Here is a 13,770-nt window from a genome sequence, read left to right on the forward strand (position 1 = left end):
GGTGCATCTACCTATTTTTATTTCTATGTTGTTGCTATTTTGTACTATTATGCAATCTCTTCTTGTTTCCTACATGTACTGTTCACCAATGCTCGTTTAATTAAATTTTATTTCAGCCCGGGACCGCTGATATGTATGTGCTCTATAATGCGATTATCATATCAAAATAATTATATACTAAACAAAATTTTATCATTTACCCAAATTTATCTGGATGGATATAATTTGGATTTTACTTATAAAACAGATTATTTCTTAATTTACAATGCTTCCCATTAGCGTTTACTATCAAAACGTAAGAGGTTTACGCACGAAGACTACTGAGCTCTACCGCAACATATGTGCTAGTACCTATGACGTGATCTGTCTTACAGAAACGTGGCTTGTCGCAGACATTGGTGATTGCGAGTTATTTGATGATAGATACACGGTCTGGAGGCGTGATAGGGATTACGCTGCTACAAACCAAACTTTAGGAGGAGGTGTGCTCATCGCCGTGCGGCGAGACCTAGTAAGCGACAAGCGTAGCGAATGGTGTTCGACCGCTGAGGACCTGTGGATTACTTTGTCCATACGCAACAAGCGATCATCCACAGCATCAAAGATACATATTTGCGTAGTCTACATTTGTAAGCAGAACCTAGGTTACTCTCAATCAGCCCAGCTTACGAACTTTTCCAATAGCCTGTACGATATTGTTCTTAGCAATATATCTGATACTTTTTTGGTTGTTGGTGATTTTAACTTGCCGAACATCTTTTGGCAACCTAACGATAGCGATCAGTCTCTAACTCCCCTAAATATACTAGGCGACGCCCAAGTTGAATTCTTTGATAATCTTAATCTTACAAACCTTCTGCAATATAACTCCTACGCTAACATTAACAATAAAATTTTAGATCTGATCTTATCAAACAACGAATTAACAGTAAATCACTGCCCGGATGCCTTGGTGCCAGAAGATCTCCATCACAAAGCCCTCTGCGTTACTACCAACCCAGCTAATCTCTACACCCTTATGTCACAGCCCCGTACTAAATATCTATATCATGCCGCTGATTTCACCTCCATCAACGATCGACTCTGTGAGATAGACTGGCCAAATGAATTAAACGGTGATACTGTCGAAAATGCGGTTCTAACTTTCTATGATATTTTGTATAAAATCATTGACACTTACATACCTACTAAAGTCATGGCTCCTTCTCGTAGATTTCCTCCTTGGTATAAGCAACCACTTATTAAAATTCTCAGGGAAAAGTCAAAGTTTCATGCAAAATTTAAAAAGTATGGCAACCTATCGGATTATGAATCTTTTACTTTACTACGTGAAAGAGCCAAAACAATAGAGCGTGAAATGTACACTACCTACATATCGAATATCGAGAATAATATTACTAAATGTCCTAAATCATTTTGGTCGTACGTGAAATCCAAAAGCCAATCTCATTCGTACCCCTCCACTTTTAAGTTTAATGACTCTGTCTCTAGTAATGGGGTGGACATTTGTAACATGTTCTGTGACTATTTCGATTCGAACTTCCACTCCAACAGTACTGCTTATGATGGTGATACCCTCTCTGAAGAGTCATTAAGGTCAACATTGAACCCTAATTGTATTGCAGACATATCATCGATCGATATCAAAGATTCGGAAGTCAATAAACTACTCAGGACTGTCGATACCAATAAATCTGCTGGTCCGGACAAAATCTCACCATTGTTTATTCGCAAATGTGCTGACAGTCTCACTGTACCGATCTCCATTCTCTATAAAAGATCTCTAGCCGAGGGCGTGATGCCCACTATATGGAAGTCAGCATTTATAACTCCGATACATAAGAAAGGGCCAAAAGATAATGTCCAAAACTATAGACCGATTTCCAAACTCTGCGTATTCGCTAAAATATTAGAGAAAATAGTACATGGTCAATTACACACATTATTAAGGCAAAGTATGAGTGCTGACCAACATGGCTTCCTCGCAGGGCGATCTACTACGACCAACTTGATTATCTGTAGTGATTTCCTAAATAAGTGTATGTCAGAACGAACGCAGGTGGATGTTATATATACTGATTACGCTAAATGTTTTGATCGTCTCGATCACGTTATCTTGTTGCGTAAATTACTAGACATTGGCATAAGGGGCGATCTATTTAGGTGGTTTGAATCATATATTCGCAACAGATGTCAAACAGTGGTTCTGAACGGCTTTTCATCAAGAACTTCATTCGTCTCGTCAGGTATTCCACAGGGATCTTTGTTGGGCCCTCTCTTATTCAACATATTCATTAATGATATATCCACACAATTTTCTAATTCTAAGATCTTACTATTTGCCGATGACATGAAGATCTTGAAACAAGTCAAAGGCATTGAGGATGCTGTGTTGCTTCAGAGCGAAATTAACAACTTTTTTAATTACTGCAAATCCAATCGCTTAGATCTCAATGTTTCCAAATGCTTTATTTGCTCCTATAGTCGTAAACCCAATCCTTTAACGTACGATTACAAATTAGCTAACTCAACTTTAACACGAGTTCACGCTATAAAGGACTTGGGTGTAACATTCGACTCCAAGCTTTTGTTTGACACACACATAAACAATATCATTAATAAAGCATCGAAATCACTCGGCTTCATTTCTAGAATAGCATCTGATTTTAATAATATAAAAACTTTAAACATACTATATTGTAGCTTCGTCCGCACTCACCTAGAATATTGTTCTCAAATTTGGAACCCCAATTATCATACGTACATCGAAAGAATAGAAAAAATCCAGAAAAAATTCTTAAGACTTGTCCAATTTAAATCCAGAACTTATGTATCGAACTACTTATCGCGTTGTAAAAAATTTCATATTCTTCCACTATTTGAGCGCAGAAAAATTGCCGACATAGTTCTCCTATTTAAACTTCTCAACGGCATCATAGATTGTCCCGAACTCGTTGAAAAATTTAGCATCAGTGTCCCATCAGCGTCACTTAGACGTCATCAACTTCTGTACGTTCCCCCAGTATCAACAAACTATCGTCGAAACTCCTATGTTTTTAGATCCAGTAGAACGTACAATGAGATTACTCGGAGCACAGAACTAGACTTATTCTGTACCAGTATTGGTAGAGTAAAGAAGAACCTTAGCGACCCCTTTTTTAAATAAATTAATATCATATACAATATTATTATGTAAGTATTATGTTCTTTGTTTGCTGTTTGTTTCTTTGTTTAACTTCTCTAGCGTATTTTATGTGTGTGAAAACTTGTAATTGGCCTTCCTGTGTTATTTTATAACTACTTGTTACTCTAGCTGTAAGTTTTCCTAAATAAATAAAAATAAAAAATAAAAATAAAATGAAATCAGCGAAACATATTGTATCCAAGCTATTTGTTTGCGACAGAGGGCGTGAAGCTGGGCCTGGGTGACTTCATCTTCTACAGCGTGCTGGTGGGCAAGGCCAGCTCATACGGCGACTGGAACACCACGCTCGCCTGCTTCGTCGCCATACTCATCGTGAGTACTTTTTAGGGTTCCGAACCCAAAGGGTAAAAACGGGACCCTATTACTGAGACTTTGATGTCCGTCTGTCTGTCTCCAGGCTGTATCTCAAGAACCGCAATAGCTAGACTTCTGAAATTTTTACAGACTGTTTATTTCTGGTGCCGCTATAACAACAAATACTAAAAACAAAATAAAATGAATAATTAAGGGGGGGCTCCTATACAAAAAACACATTTTTTTCCCTACTTTCGCTCTATAATAGTCCGACTCGCACTTGAACTTCGTATCGCTTCTCTGCTACATAATATAAACCTTCCCAGGACTTCACGAATATGTTAAGCCTAACATCAGCCAAATCGGTTCAGCCGCTCTCGAGTTTTAGCGAGACTAACAAAATTGAATTATTTTTTTTTAAGATTTTGAAGTCAAAAAGACAGATAAGCACAAGTCGCAAGTATTAATGTGAATACTTGCAACATTGGAGTAGTTCCATGAGTCTACTGTTGCTGGTTCTTAAAATCTTTATCCCATAAGATAAGACCTTAAATAACCTCATTTTGCGAAACTATCGACTTGGCAATCCCGTCTAGCCGACCCTTAGAGGTCTTACTAACCCATATATGGTATTACTAACCCCGCTAATATTACTACAATTTCTTATTAATAGCAAAAAACTGACACTGTAATATTTTCTGGAAGTTCTGTATACTTACAGTATTACTGAAATAAATAATTTAAAAAAAATTTAGAGGTGTCAAGGGACACCCGGATGGAAAGAAAAAAAAGAGAGAGGGAGAGACACGTGCTACCGCACGGCTTACAACTATAGCAAAAAGCACAGACATAGATCAAGATAGATACCGCACGTCCCACGAAGTACTTACATACACATACATGCGGTATCTATCTTGATCTATATCTGTGGCAAAAAGTGTCGTGTCGTTCCAACTTTTCGTATGATTTTTTCCGTCTAGCCCCCTTTCGCAACGCGCGATAAGGAACTTCGTTCCAAAAATGCCTTTAATATTCCAGGGCCTGTGTCTAACGCTGCTGCTGCTGACGATATTCAAAAAGGCTCTCCCGGCGCTCCCCATCTCCATAACGTTCGGGCTGATATTCTACTTCGCGACGCGATGGGTCGTCAAGCCGTTCTCCGACGCGCTAGCCGCAGAACAGGTGTTCATATAGCTACCGCTACACACCCTTTGCTAATTGGGCACAAGTAACCCCGCTAGGTATATAGAAAACCTCGGTACGAAAGGAACTCGATCGGAATGACATATGCATAGATTTAAGGTTATAACAGTTGTCTAGGATGAAATGTTGATGGGGATATAGCAGGTTTTCTATATAAATAGATGGGATTAAGTAGCTAGAACAGGTTAACAAAAAGTTATCAAATGGCTACTTGTTATGTTATAACGTCGCCTTATTGAATTCGTCTGTACTTGGCTATAATGCTGCCAACTTAAATGGCATGTATTGACCGCTACGAATAATGACCGTGTATTAAAGTAATACATTGGCACATAAAAGTCGATTTATTTTCCACATTTAGACCATTTGGAATGAAGTAGAGGTTTAAATAAACTTGAAGTCTTGGTGGATGAACTTAATATTGCGACGCAGAGTAGCCAATGTGTCCCAATTTAGAAGTTAAGAGATTTCGGGCACAATCACTCTAGAGGCACAGAATCACGAATGATGTAGTGGAATGGAAATCAAATTCCCACACGTCAAAAGCACCTAAAAAGACCTTAGAATTTTGTTCATACATGAGTGCCTGAAAGTCTATTACTATTAACTTTACAGCAATAATAATGACAATTAGATAGCTTAAAGCTAACATAATTGAGAACTTACGAAATTAATGACAATTAAAATTCCTCCGGGAGCCATCTACTTAGATATCAGCAAATTATAATGAAATAGAATAATAAAACATTTTCCTCTGATTTGTAATGTCGGTTTACCTGATTTATAAAGTAATGGGTCTATAATATAATTTTCTTTTCTTTCAATTTGTTTTCATTATCCATTGTAAATTTCGAATCCCGCCAAGGAAAAAAAATGTAAAACGAATCTGATTATCCGATTTGAGATCTCATTTTTGTGTAAGACTAAAACAATTATACAAGTCTGTAACAGAAATCACTTTTAGATAAATTGTAATCAGTCCGTTGAAGTTTCTGTAAAAACATAATTAAACTTGGATCATAAAATTGATAATTGTTATTTCATAAGAAAAATCAAAAATGGCTATGTAAAATCATTAACTGGTACAATATACTCAGTCCACTGTGTATACTGAATTTTATTTTAAGTTATTTATTAAAAAAAAATTGTAACGATACAGCTTGGAGAATGGATTACTAGGTTGAGGCAATGTTTCATGGTCATTAGATATAATAATTATACATCCGTAATAATAAGAAGATGTGGATTTTGTGTATGTAGATTGCAGTAGCGTCTGCAAGTTATGGAATATTTTCGATGTCCTTGTCTCTCAAGCTACTTTTCGACGCTTTAGAGGAGGACAAAACATTGTCTTACTCTATCGTCTGTATAGACATCGAGGAAATTATTCCTAAACAGTTGACAGACCAACGTCATTTGGTCGGATCATGTCAATTCAATGTTAGCTGTGATCGGTCCTCCGTCTGCTTAGGAATCAACTTCTCTGATAGTACATTTTTTTATTAGTAAAAGCCCACTTGCATCCGATGGTATTCAGAAAGTAGACATTACGAAACTCTGGTCTAATTGAGAATGCAAAGGTCAGAGCAGAGGGCGCCACTAGCACACAGTAAACAATCCGACCAAAATCCGACATGTTGCACACGTCACAGAATATCGCCAGAAACGTTCTCAAACGTCGAACAAAACTTTTTTGTTTACTGTCTAGTGTCTATGCTGCAGGTGAGTGGTGCTGCCCACGGAGCTCATACGAAGAGGAGCTGGCCTAAGCAACTGTGCACTGTGATTTTCAACTAGGTCCTGACGTCATCATTGTGGGCGGGGCTTAAGTCAGTACACTTTCAGCGTTTGTCAGGTGCACACGTAACGAGACTCCCAATAAATTGGTGTTTTCTGCGTATTTAACAAGGAAAGGATGAAGTATTATGTTTTACAATGTCGAAAACACTCAGACAGACGTTCTGATAATATAAATACCATCACATTTCATTTGGAAATAATTTTAAATGTAATTTAAATATAAAAGTTCTAGAACATTTCAGCTTTCAGCGTTAATTATACTACTTGACACTAGGTGGCCAAACCTTTGAAAGATAATACAGACGTAAATGCGTATAATTTTGCATAAGTTTATTACAATAATCATACTTGAATACTGAAAACCGTTATACACTTAGTCTTAAACACATTTAATAGCTAAAACCGTGATTATATTGCTTTTATTATTTTATTACTTATAAACCGCCATCTGTCGTCACCTATGATAACTATTTGAAACGTAAAAAATATCCAAGGCCGTAGTACGTCCCATAATATTCAAGACAAAACGACATCTAGTGTAAGATAGTTGAACTACGTAGTAACATCAACATCGACCTAAGCTAGTAGTTTTGCTTTTAGCCGATAGATGAAATATTGAGAAGTGGGCGGAGCTTGACACCCCCTCACCCCGCAAATTGTCACGCGTCGTTTCATAAGGAAACTTGATTACAACACCTCCTCTTAGTATTAGCTCCGTGGTGCTGCCTGTAACGTGAAACGCCTCTACTCCACCGACGCTGCGAACTGCGAAACAGCGGCGAACCGATTTACTGTCTCATCCGCCACACGACAGAGCGTTATATTATTGCATCTCGCTCTATTGATGTTTCGCAGATATTTCGCAGTTCGCAGCGTGGGTGGACTAGAGGCGTAAACATTGCAGTAATACCTACATCCTATTGGCCTGCCAAGCTGTACCTAGGTAACTGTTAGTGTATTTATTTTGTAGCAGTACTGACACTATTTACTGAATATGTAAACGAATGTGAGGTAATTATATAATGCAATAATGTTTATATAGGAGGTAATGTTTCGTAGTGTGTAAATATTAACGACTCTTTCGAATTGAATTTGTATACTGTATAGTGTAGTGGCGTCGCTAGTTACAGTTGTTATGACTGACACATGTTGCTGTTTCTATACTGTTGAAAAATAATAGCCGTCTAAAGTAAATATGTAATGACAAAGCTAAAGGTACTAGTTTGAAATATTGAAAAAAAACTCATAAATAAAAGAGATTATACTTAATAGTATTTTTTCCTACAGCAGTTTAATTGCCAAGAACATCGTTCTCAGAACGTCTTATATTACTTTCCTTATTCGTATAATTTTTTATTAGTTTGTAAACTCGCTTAATAAAACTGTCATAAAGTACTGGTCGAGGGAAAAAAATTGAAATGTAACACGTAACATATGCTAACATTCCATTAGCGAATAAGATTACAACAAACCATACTTACTGGACGCGGTAGGTTATCACTTATCATCCTCTAGCCTTATTGCTGAAAACGCGATATATCCATATTGTTTGAGACCGCTCAAAAAATGCATTTGCCGTTGTTACCTTTGAGACCTCTAATTTATTGGTCTCAAACATCATAATATAGAAGATCTCGAAAAAGAACATGCGAATGCAAATCTGGTTTTATCTTTAAGCGTTTCGCAGCGCCGTTGGAACGCTGTAAAACGTATGGACGAACGTCGCTTACTTCTATAATCTGTGGCGCTTCTCAAGCGCGCGACTTTATCGCTTAGTTTAACTACTACCCCCATACATCTTCGAACGCGCGGCGCTCCGACGGCGCTGCCGAAACGCTTAACGATAAAACCAGCCTAAAGGACCAAAAAATCCGACAGCTCGAGACCACTGAATATAAAATAGTGCAATGAGTGAATGAACATAAATAGAATATTATAGTTAAGCCTTGGATTCCTAGCCTTGAAAATAACTACAATATAGGATATAGGCACCCGCGGTATGTTTGTAAGGTACCTCGATATGACTTGTACCTATATTTGATCAAATAATACAGTAAATGAGTGTGAGTTAATAATGTTAAAAGTAACTGCCGAATGTTAATTAAATATAACTTGGAGATTACTTTCTAACATGATTCTTCACATAGAATGTTTCCGCTGAGCGCACCTACTTCCATGTCCACTATGGTCCATGGTTTGAAGTTTGTTAATCTACATTGTTCATAAAATACAAATTTTATAACAAATATTTTTCTTTTATTAACCTTCTATCCTAAGTTGTCTCCTTATTATTTGGTGAAATTATTCTAAATTCGTATAAGTTTTTTAAGCAGAGAGAAAGAAAAAAGCAGAGCTAGTTATCATTATTGTTATATTAAATTACAAAAATAAAAAGACTGACAAAATATGTAATATTAAATATCGATTTAAAAATTAACATTACTTCGTCTTAATATTAATACAACCTACAATATAAAATGCCATTAAAGATAAAACCGTGATTTACGACTAACAAACAACCTTAGGTATGCACTTTTATAGCTAGTAAAATAAAATCTGTATAGTATTTTAATATATGACGCAGGTTACCATTACACATGCATAAAACACATTTATTTTATCAAAATAAAAATAATATCGAGCATTTGCTGATGTTAAAGAATCTAATTATTGCTTGAGAATATGATTTTATTTAAGTTTTTAAATATACATTATATATCTCTTAAACTATGTATTTGAACATTGAAATACAACTAAAATATAATATTTAAAGGTACTTGCAGTTACGAGATTGCACATCGTGACTATGGGGTAACGAAATATAACAATAAGTTCTACATTTTTTACAGTATTCATAAGTAAATAGTATAAATAAGATTTTTAAAAAGAAAAAATATATTTTCCTAACTGGAATAAAAAATAATATGGAATGATTTCATTTGAAAACATGGAATAACAATGTAAAATGTTCCCCTGAACCGTTTAGATGTGAGTTTTAGAATTTGTTCCTAAATGTTTGTGTGGAATGTGCTGAGTGTGCAGAATCACACATTCGGGTTTGGAATGACATCGGGACCAGACTTCTTGATGACCTTCAACTTGTCGTTGCTAGGTTTGGCGGTGTCCGACGGGATCTCTTCCCTGACCGGAATCTGTTTGTCGGCTTTAGGGGGCTGTTTGGTTTCAGTCTTGGGCGGGGGTGTGGTCTTCTGTTGGTCTTTCGCTTGCGTCTTTTCCGCTGGCTTGGCAGCCTCCGGGACCGCTTGTTGTGTTGGTTTCGTATCCTTTGGTTTGACTGGTGCATCGGCAGGTTTGGCGGGCTGCTTCGGTTGCGGAGCCGGCTTCTTCTCGGCTTGCTTAGTTTCGGCGGGCTTGGGCTTCTCCGTCGGCGCCGCTTTTTGCTGGGCGGGAGGCGGCGCTCGCTGAGCGGGTTTCTGCTGAGGCGGCGGTTGCGTAGTTTGCTGAGCGGGCTTCTTCTCCTGTTTAGTCTCCACGGGTTTGGTCGGCGCGGGTTTTTGGGGCGGGGGTGTCGTTTGCTGGGCGGGCTTCTTCTCGGGTTTATTTTCTACGGGTTTAGTGGGCGCCGGCTTCTGTTGCGGGGGTGGCTGCGTCGCTTTCGGCGTGGGAGGGGTAGCCTTCGGCAGTTCGACTTTCTGGACTTGAGGTTTCTCCTCAACTTTGGCAGAGGCGAAGGCTTTTTTCAGTAGCGGGGGTGCGGGGAAGGCCGCGATGTAGTCTTGTCCGTGCGGGGCGCCGGTCCACAGCTTGTCGTTTACCACAATAGCGTCGCTCAAGGCGGGCGTCCTGCCGTCGGTGCTGAAGTAGGACGCCACTATGTTACCGTTCCAGTCGATCTGAACGAGCCCAGATACTCCGGAGACCATGCCCGCTACACTCTCGAAGCTACCCAGCTGTCGATAGAAGATTTATGTTAAATCTTTTTGACAAGGTTAAACATAACAAACCAATAAATATCACTGTTTTTCTCCACTTACTTTGTAAACAATATCTTCCAAGATCGGATGGGGTACTTGGGTGTTCAAGAAGTCGAATGTGTTTTCGACCATTAGCACGGTTCTGATGAGGAACTTCCGCAGGAGCGGTAGAGGTTGCAGCGTCTTAGCTATCAGCGGGTGATCGTCGCCGAAGACTGTGTATAGCGCCACCAGCACGCCGGAACCGTCGGGTAGGGCACGCATGTTGTCCGGAGTACCTGCAATGAAATATTTATTTAAATTCTTCTCTTTCTCTAGTCCTAACTTAAAAGTTAAAACAACGTATTTTCTGCGTCAGTCGATAAGCTATTAATTTGTTTTATGTGCAAAAAGGTAGCAATAAACTTGAAAAAAATGTTGGCCTCGGTTGGAGGCATATTAATTTAATAAGATTCAGTGATTAATATATCCTATTTTTCTACTTCTTTCTTAAAAAATTTTAAACATTTCAATGTTACTTCGTAAACAAATTTTATATTTTTAAGCAACATTAGAGCAGTCTGTGTAGTAAAACTTTATTGTAGTTCAGCCAGCCAGTTATAAACACTTGAACAAACATTACTTGCTATGACCGAGCACATCTTATATTTCAGTGTTATTTAAGCCATTATAAAAGATGTACGCGTCGAAATGTGCTATAATTTTCGTTCTATGCACCGTCGCTTTTGCTATGAAAATCGACGAAACCAATCTAAACTTTCGAGTGGAAGCCGGAACACAGACATGCTTTTTCGAGAATGGCAAACCTGGACAGTTCCTGGAGTTATATTATCAGGTATTAGACGGCCAGCACGGGGACTTGGACATATCAGTTGATATCCAGAATCCAGACGGAACAAAGATCTTAACAGATTATAAGAAATCGCAGAACTCTATCATACTGGAGTTGGAGCAGGAGGGCGATTATGTCATCTGTTTGGACAACACATTCAGCATGATGAACTCTAAACTTGTGTTCATAGATGTAGTGCTAGAAGACCGCACCAACAGCAGTGATGCAGAGGTCACCATTGTCAACGAAGAAGGCGAGGAGCTAGAAGAAATTGTGGATTGGGTGGGCACAGATACGCAAGGCAACACCTACAATTTGGATGTAAGAGTCATAATAAGCTCCCTGACCCGGTGCTTGGAGTATGTGTTGAAAGCTCGACACATGCTGGATGTGTACAGTGCTATCAAAACTAGAGACAGCTATGTAGCCATGGAGGAAACATTTATTGTAGACTTTTGGTCGGGACTCCAAGTTACTTTCATGATCATTGTAGGTCTACTACAGGTTTACATGATAAAAAAATTATTCCATAATCCAAATTCACAGCAGAAAACATTATTATGTACATAATACTAAATTAAATCTGGTAAAAATTTGTGCAGTCTAGTTTTTTATCATGCAAAATTGTTTTAATGATCCAAAAATTACATAATGGTTTTATAACTTTGTAGTTAACAATTTTAGAATGTAAGTAATTAAATAATTTGAGTGCACCAGTACACCAGTTCATTTTTGTTGACATTTTGTTTTAGAATTCTAAAGTAAAAATAATTATATTTTGCCAAGTAAGAAAAAAAAAACAATTTTAACAGCTTCATAATTAAGCAATCATAAGAACAAAGTTTTTAATAAGGTGCATAATTTAAATAAAAGTTACGTATATAATAATACCTGGCAGGCCCGCAACAAACACCTCAGATTTTCCCTTCTTTGGTCCGCTGATGTAGATTTTGGTTATTTTGTATGATGTGGTCTCCGCCACCAGCACAAACTGTCTGTCAGGTGAGATGACAACTCCATTTGGAAATCCTAATTTGTCAGCCACAACTGTACTCACATTTTTGGCAGCATTGTAATGGAATAATCTAAAAGTAAAAAAATAATTAAACTATTTCTTAATTAGATATTCTATTAAATTTACACGACTTTTCTATCATTACCTTCCTGATGGGTCCAACAACATAGTATGTGATCCATCTTTTAACGGGAAGTCTGCACTAGAGTCCGTCCAAAACAGATCCCCATTACTGTCAAGAGCAATATCATTGATCAATTTAGGCTTTTTGCCATTTATTTCAACATTAGGTGAAACGAGAAGCTGCTTCTTGTCAGTTTTCAAGTCAACTTTCCAAACTCCATGGTAGGCGTCAGCCACATACAGTTGGTTTGTTTTCTTGTCAATCTGCAAACCAAGGGGGCGGCCACAGATGTGTTCCTGCTGCAGACCAGCTGAAATTGCACATTTCATTAGTTTATGGCACAAACAACTATTATTTTTAATATGATAAAGATAAAATGAGTACTACTTCAGTAGTGAAGGAGAAAAATAGCAGTCTCTATAGAATACTCACTGCATGGTCTACCCAATTTGGTCACGAATGTGACATGACCGGCCGGTGAAAGTTTGACGATCTCCCCGGTGGCGAGACCGGTGTACACCTCACCATTATGCACATCGAACGCCTCTGGCCCTAGAATTTTTCCCTCGAAAAGCTTGCCCGGATTATTCAATGCTTCGTTCGGCGCTAAGGCCCCCGTTCTTGGTAGAGTTGGTTCTGGTCTGCGGAAAGAGTTAGTTTTGTAAGAATTATAATATAACGGGCCACAAGTCACAACTCGGCGCACTTTAACTTACTGTAACTTGGTGAACTGTGTGTACGGTGGGAGATTAGGTATGACCAGTACAATTGAAGAAAAAAATAGCACATATAATATTAATTTTAATATCTTTCTAAGTAAGCCCGTAATTATTCCCATCTTGAAGTTTGAACTATGAAATTTAAATAAAGTCACCGAAGGTTAAGTAATTTTATAAAATATCAGAAAGTCATTTGAAAGATGTCAAAACTAGAAATCAAATAATGTCATCTGTCAAGTGACGTGCCACGGGCCACAGATTAAAGTATCCATGGGCCGTATATTATGGCCATGAAGGTACAGATAAAGAATCTGTACCTTCATGATTATGGCCCATATGACCCATCACCATAGACATAATATATACTGTCGCCCATCACCCATGAGGCCATGACGACCATAGAGTAAACATTATAGCAAGCTATAGAGTGCTTCTAACAAGGTATGAACTGTAAGCACGAGTGTGAACATATTTTCCTATAAGCGTCTTACGATGGCGCATGGAACATCACTAGACTTGCGTTATACGTTTGACAAGTATCTATAGAACTTCTGCTTACGATCGGCACAACGGGGAACGAGCGATGCGCGCGCTCTATAGCTTGCTAATGTACCTATACTCTAAGATGACGACTAAAATCCAC

General features: G+C 38.1%; 3 protein-coding genes across 6 annotated transcripts in view; 2 read left to right on the forward strand and 1 right to left on the reverse strand.

Annotated features, from left to right (window-relative positions):
* The window catches only part of LOC121726250 (presenilin-1), a 29,743-nt gene extending 23,253 nt beyond the window's left edge, over window positions 1-6,490 (forward strand). For 3 of the 4 annotated variants that reach the window (XM_042113516.1, XM_042113517.1, XM_042113518.1), the window contains exons 8-9: window positions 3,405-3,517; window positions 4,538-6,148. In XM_042113516.1, the coding sequence (XP_041969450.1) occupies window positions 3,405-3,517; window positions 4,538-4,693 (269 nt within the window). In that variant the 3' untranslated portion in view covers window positions 4,694-6,148. Of the gene's footprint in view, window positions 1-3,404; window positions 3,518-4,537; window positions 6,149-6,192 lie in introns of those variants that run through there. The other variant, XR_006035511.1, reaches the window with a different exon arrangement.
* Window positions 6,491-8,964: 2,474 nt separating this feature from the next.
* Window positions 8,965-13,299, reverse strand: LOC121726243 (adipocyte plasma membrane-associated protein). Its single transcript, XM_042113506.1, has 6 exons — window positions 13,125-13,299; window positions 12,841-13,049; window positions 12,430-12,718; window positions 12,161-12,354; window positions 10,498-10,715; window positions 8,965-10,413 (listed from the first exon to the last, which is right to left on the reverse strand). The coding sequence occupies exons 1-6, from the start codon at window positions 13,244-13,246 to the stop codon at window positions 9,547-9,549; spliced, it is 1,899 nt and encodes a 632-aa protein (XP_041969440.1). The 5' UTR covers window positions 13,247-13,299; the 3' UTR covers window positions 8,965-9,546.
* On the forward strand, window positions 11,125-11,911 carry LOC121726264 (transmembrane emp24 domain-containing protein 5-like). Its single transcript, XM_042113540.1, has one exon. It carries the CDS (start codon window positions 11,168-11,170, stop codon window positions 11,837-11,839), a length of 672 nt encoding a protein of 223 aa, XP_041969474.1. The 5' UTR covers window positions 11,125-11,167; the 3' UTR covers window positions 11,840-11,911.
* Window positions 13,300-13,770: the final 471 nt, after the last annotated feature.

Source organism: Aricia agestis, chromosome 4, assembly GCF_905147365.1.
Source record: "Aricia agestis chromosome 4, ilAriAges1.1, whole genome shotgun sequence".
Lineage (NCBI taxonomy): Eukaryota > Metazoa > Arthropoda > Insecta > Lepidoptera > Lycaenidae > Aricia > Aricia agestis.